Raw genomic sequence first — 6219 nt, forward strand, 5'->3', positions numbered from 1 at the left:
GCTTTTTAGTTAGGTTGAAATTATTATTTTTTTGGTTGAAAATATTATTTTTTGATAGAATTTATTTTTTGTTTGGTTGAAAAAAATATTTTTGATTGAAATTATTTTTTTTGATTGAAGATGCTTTTTGTTTGATTGAATAATAAAAACACAAATTTACCTCCATACACTACCACAACATATTTTAGCTCCATATCTGTAAAAATCAAAGTAACAGAGATGTTGTGTTAGCTAATGTCAATCAGTTGTGGCGGTCATTTTGAATTAGTTGCAAATGTAGATATACAGCTAATGGTTATTTTGAGTTTCACTTAGATCCATCCAGTGGTTTATAAGGTATTTTGCTAACATACATGAACACATATATTTGAATTATATTTAAATAATCCTGTAAGGTTAAACTTGAGGCTGTATAAAAGTTTTATAAAATAATATTCACAGAAATCTCTGAAAATTACCAGTTTTTCCCCTAAAGTTTTGTGTGTCTGCTTCTGTTCACTGAAGGAAAGAGTCAAACTTTAAACTTTTTTTTATTGTCAGAGGTTGTTGCCTTATTGAAATGGTTCTTTGTTTCTGTATGTTGTGAAACGTTGAGTCTGTCTTGTATTTTATGGGACAGAGTCAGAGCTAAACAAATTATTGGACTTTGGTTAGATGTTAAAACATTGTCCCAATCTAAACTGGTTCAGGTGAGTATCTTTATCATTTTATTGGAGGTTAAACTTACAGTTTTCTACTAAACCCCTGAATGCCTCGCAGGTTACTCTAGTTCTGCACATGTGTGTGTTGTTAGACATGCCTCTGCCTCAGAGGAGCCTGTATGTAACCACATCATGTCTGTTCACTGCTCAGACCACGGCAGCTTCACTCCTGAGCTCAGTTACGTTACCTAGGAGCATCTCTAACTCCCATTCCTCTTTTTACCACATGTAGACACCACTTTACTTGTTCAGAGGACATATGTAAACATTAACTGTGGGCGTGTCCAGGGGAGGAGTCTAAAGGGTGCTCAGTTCCACACTGAAGTAGAGCTGGATTCATGCTTCTGAAGTGAGGACCAAGGTTGTAAAGTTTTGGATTTTTCATTATAATTTAGTTTTATTTCGTTGTGACTTTTTTCTTTAAATTCACTTAGTTTTAATTAGTGTTTACAGCTAGTTTTATTAGTTATTATTGCATTTTTAATGCTTAGTTTTAGTTTAGTTTTTATTAGCTCTAGTATTAGTTTTTTTATGGTTTGAATAAACATATTTGTCGATGCGTCCTCCAGCTTGTGATATTCCTCTGAGTTCACTAACCAGCAGATATTTGGTCACTAGTTAAAGCAGTCCATTATAGTGACATCTTACTAAAATAATTGCGTAATTCAATTTTGCCAACTAAGGACTTGGTTGATTACTTTAGGACGATGATAATAGTCGTCTCCAACCTGCTGCTACCTGCTGATTGTTTTTCATGGGAGCTACTGAGAGATGCTAGTGTGTCAAGATAGTCATAGTTAGCCATGTTGTGTGAGCTTAATTCATGTAGTTTTTCCCTTGAGAAGCACTCCACCTATTTTATCACCTGTTTCCACTACAAGACACTTGTTTTGATTTTTCGCCCAGTCATATTCAAACAAATCTCAAAATGGACGTTGCTGCTTTCTCCCAACTTTTGTCATCATTTGGCAGACGATGCTGAGCAGCAGCAGACTGTAAACAAGTGTTGTTACAAACCAGGAGGTGCCGTAAGCTGCCCACCGCTAATGTGAAACTACTCCATTTGAAAAATAAAAAAATAATCGACAAACATTAAAACTATGGATATTCTATCTATAATTTCAGTTAGTTTTAGTTAATTTTGTAAAACGATTATACAGTTTTAGTTAGTTATAGTTTTTTTTTCATTTTATTACAGTTTTTATTTATTTTAATTAACTAAAATGGTTTTATTTTTCAATTTCAGTTTTCGTTATTTAGTTAGTTTTAGTTAACTATAATAACCCTGGTGAGGGCACCTTTTTGTTTTGTATTTAAACAATCGTGTTTCTGTGGAACATCCAGCAGGCCCTGAACATGTAGATTCTATCCTGACTGAACTGAAAGAGATGGACTTTCTTTTCCATGACTGCATGGTCTGCTTTGGATATAAAATCCTGAGAGGTTGTAAATGAATATTAGCAACACTGCTGCAATAATTRTTTCTGTACATCATAATAAATAATGTTTAGGTACAAAGTAGACTTCAGTTTGGATATGTAGAATTAAATGGGGGAAATGAGAGGAAATAAAATCAGAGAAAGTTCTGTTTTCTCACCAGCTTGCCCTCACTGCCTCGATGTCACTCACTAAGTTTTGGGCCAAACATATCCCAAAGATCTGCAGATGGAGAAAGAAAGAATAAATGAGACTCTAGAGAAGCCATCTGGCTACCCTTCTGTCTCCAGACCAACACGAGACCTGAAGTAACGCGACTCCAATGAAGATGCCAGCCACCAGGGTCAGGTTGTCCTGCAGCCACTTCTCAAACTGAGGAACACAGCCTTTCACGTTGATATAGTCCTTCTGCTCCGAGTCCTGCAACAGGACAACACTGCACCTTATCTTCACGCTCTGCTTTCACCACATCAGCTCTGTACGACCTCAGAGGAAAGACCTCATCTGGATTCTTTATACAAGTAAGATGCAGATCATCTAAAGCAGCAGAGGAGGCAGAGTTACAGGAAATAWATAAAACAGAGCAGATTTACGKGACTCACTGGTTTGGCTCTGATGTCGTATCCACACTGAGTGTTGATCACGTCCTCCTGTAGACAAAAACAAAAGTATTGTTCCAGTTTAAAGAGCTGCTATCATGAGAACCATCAACTGTCTGATCTAGACCCTGAGACTAAAGAATATTAGAGCAGATGTGGAGGGGTGAGGGGACTGTACACTTCATACATAACTGTGATTGTTAAAGTTTGAAATTTCTCAAAATGTTCAMCATCATTGTATTTGTTATATTTCACAGGATATTTATGTTTATTATTTTATTTTTTATATTTCCATATGGATATTTATGTTATTTTTTATTTGTTAGACACAGAAACAGTGAGATCTTTTTACTTCTTCAAAAATATTTTCAAAATCATCTTCAGACTGACTCTGTTCTTGTCTTTTTATGCTACTTTCAGCTGTCATTTATTTACTTTTGGCTTTAAGCAAGACTTTGTAAACTTTTAGCTCCCATTCAGCTTATTTTAGCTTTTAAGGAGCCTGTTGCTACTTTTAGCTAGCTAGCTTTTTGACACTTTTCTTTAAATACTTATATATATTTTAGTTAGAAGTTTCTATTTTTTCCTTTTAGCATTTTGTTTTTAATATTTTTAGTTAGCCTTGTTTTACTTTTATCTTTTAGCTATGACTTTGATACTTTTAGCTTCTGTAATAGAACTAATACTTTTATGTTTAAGCAAGTAATTCATGACATCCTTTAATGACCTAGGTTTTCATGACATGCTGTTCATCTGCAGACAGAATGATTAAAGTCAGAACAAGATTTGCTAACAACAGTCATTCTTAGATATCACTTGTGTTTATCTTTGTGTTTTCCCTTGACCTTGTATCAAATCTTGCTAAGATGACATAATGGTGTTTGTTAATATATATATATGAGGCCTCTCAAGACACAGTGTTCAACAATGGACAGTGACAGAGAGAAGCAGAGGCACAGAGAGAGGCCAGGTTGTTCTCTGTGTTTCTGTTGTTTAAATAAAACTCAGCTGATCTCACAGAGTACCTTCATTCTTGGACCACGTATTTCTGTCTTTGTTAAATAAATACTTACCATAACACTTCCATTCTGTTACTTTGGCTAGGGCGATCTTTATTAATTAATTAAACGCCCTGCCAGGGATGTAAAATAAATTTTATATGTACCCTTCTCTGTAAATTAAAATGTTTTAATCATCATCATTGTGATCTGTGCAAATGAGGGAATAAAATAATTAATATATAGTGCTGCATCTCTGTTTTTTTTTTCTCGGAGTCAGCGCCAACATGGGCAGCTCCTCTTCACGTCTCTCTTCTCGTCATCTTCTTACTTTGGTGCGCCACAAATGACCCAAATAGTGCTATATTATTATCTTTAGTTACAATACGAATAATCTATGACAATCATTCATTTGAACAAATAACTTTAACCAGTTCTGAACCGGACCGGAGCGCACTCCCTCACCCCTGCTTTCCCCCATCACTCTGGGCTCTGGTGTGTGTGTTTGAAGTGTGCCGACAACCCGCGGGTTGAACTTTTCACCCCCCTCCACATAAGAACACATACTTCATCAGAAGTTTGTGGGAGTGTTTGTTTGTGCTGAAAGCGCTCAGACGCAACCTATGACTCACGGAATTTACAAGCGACTTTAGTAAGAAGACGTAGCTTTTAATAATCAGACCTGCTTGTTTTTCTTCTTCTTTTCTTTTTTTAAACAACATAACTGCGCATGCCTTATCAGCCCATTGGATCGTCTATGGGCGATAGCCAGTGACCATGTTTTATGATCTGAAAATAGGGAYGATTTCCCATCCCTAATGAAGGTGCTGAGTCATACCGCTGGGTCCTTGGTGCAGCAGGAGAAAGGAACTCCACACTTCTCCCGGCTGGGGTTTCCATCAGTGCAGTTAAAGTAGATGTTCAGATTCCAGTCGTCTGCTCCAAAAGCTCCGCAGCACTCCCACTAAAGTCAGAGTAACAAACCATGTTATCCTTTACATTTGAGCAGTTTACAAAAAATAATAATAAAAACATTCAATGGGATTTACTTTTTATGACAAAAACCCAAATATGTTACTCTACATGACCACGATTATTAATAACTGCTGGACTTACATATTCCTGAGTGAAATCAATAAGGTTCTGCAGGTCGATGTCATCCCTATAGGCCCGGATGTTATTGTTGATGAACAGGTTTAGCTGGTCTTTGATCCAGTCCTTGAAGACAAAGGCCAGGATTCCCGTCGTCAGCTCCAAGAAGAAGATGATTCCAAGAAACACAGAGAACTAGAGCAGGAGAAGGACCAGGGAGGACGGAAATACAAATGAAAACCGGTTCCATTGGTTTCTCACTGCTGTGTGCAGAGTGGAACGTACAAACTTAAGTAAAAACGTGTTTTCTCGAAGTGCTCCAATGCATCCTGCAAAGCCCAGAATGAACATGACCCCTCCAACCACCATGAAGAGCCAGACGGGGTCCAGACCCCCCAGATCTGTGATGGATGAGATGTTGGATAGAACCCCCTGGAGAGGACAGAGACAGAAGAAGACCCAGTGGAAGACAGACGGATGTGCTCCATCCACAACTAACATGGTACTATTAGACCACGTTCATTCTGCAGGTCTTAATGCTCAAATACAGTTTTTAGCTCAGATCAGAGTGTTTATTCATGGTTGTTAACATTCTAAAGTGGTTCTCCATCAGACTCCAACAGTCCACAGCCCTGATGTCACATGCACAACACTGGGTTTACCGAAGGAAACATGGATGCTACATGTTAGCATGTTAGCACAAGTGGACTAGTTCTGAAGCTCATGTCCAATCAGAACTGACTAAATTATTATTTGCTGTGACTGGTCCACTGTTTCCATTTGATCCAGTTAGCAGCTACACACCACACAGTAATGCTCAGTAAACAGATGAGACAGCTGAAGATGAGCAAAGCTCTGAGTTTAWACTGCACAACGTTGGTTTCAACATCTGGATCGATGGATTTACCCCGACCTCACTGAGACCTGACTGTTCAGACCGAGGTCACTTTGAAAAACATCAGATATGGATCTGGACCACAGATGAAATAGACCTGGTTTGGGTTGTCACGTTCAGTTATAAAAAAATTCAATGTGTGTTGAATATGGGCACAAATACCAGAGTTGGGTTGTATTTGCCCTGCAGTGTGAACGTAGACTAATAAACATTTTTCCTATATTTTTTCATATATTTTATAAACTTTATTTATATATACTGTATATAATATTTTTTCTTGTTTTTTTTTCTTTTTTTTTAATTCTAATAAGATAGTGTGGACTCACCTTCTCACTCCAGGCCCACAGTCCAATTCCAACCAAGGCCATGCCCAGCAGCTGAAAAACACCAGTTACATCTCAGTACTGAGTGTGTCAGGCACACAACGTCAGCTCTGTGTGTGTGTGTGTGTGTGTGTGTGTGTGTGTGTGTGTGTGTGTGTGTGTGTGTGTGTGTGT

The 6219-nt window shown here is 37.6% G+C and overlaps 1 protein-coding gene across 1 annotated transcript in view; it reads right to left on the reverse strand.

The window, feature by feature from the left end:
- tspan5a (tetraspanin 5a) overlaps nucleotides 1–6219 on the reverse strand; it is a 14302-nt gene that overhangs the window by 3414 nt on the left and 4669 nt on the right. The window contains exons 2-8 of the mRNA XM_014021076.1: nucleotides 6049–6099; nucleotides 5113–5259; nucleotides 4852–5022; nucleotides 4574–4699; nucleotides 2741–2788; nucleotides 2442–2558; nucleotides 2299–2360 (exon numbers count right to left, since the gene is read on the reverse strand). Coding sequence (XP_013876530.1) covers nucleotides 2299–2360; nucleotides 2442–2558; nucleotides 2741–2788; nucleotides 4574–4699; nucleotides 4852–5022; nucleotides 5113–5259; nucleotides 6049–6099 — 722 coding nt within the window. The remainder of the gene's footprint in view (nucleotides 1–2298; nucleotides 2361–2441; nucleotides 2559–2740; nucleotides 2789–4573; nucleotides 4700–4851; nucleotides 5023–5112; nucleotides 5260–6048; nucleotides 6100–6219) is intronic.

This window comes from Austrofundulus limnaeus, unplaced genomic scaffold (assembly GCF_001266775.1).
Source record: "Austrofundulus limnaeus strain Quisiro unplaced genomic scaffold, Austrofundulus_limnaeus-1.0 Scaffold277, whole genome shotgun sequence".
Classification (NCBI taxonomy): domain Eukaryota; kingdom Metazoa; phylum Chordata; class Actinopteri; order Cyprinodontiformes; family Rivulidae; genus Austrofundulus; species Austrofundulus limnaeus.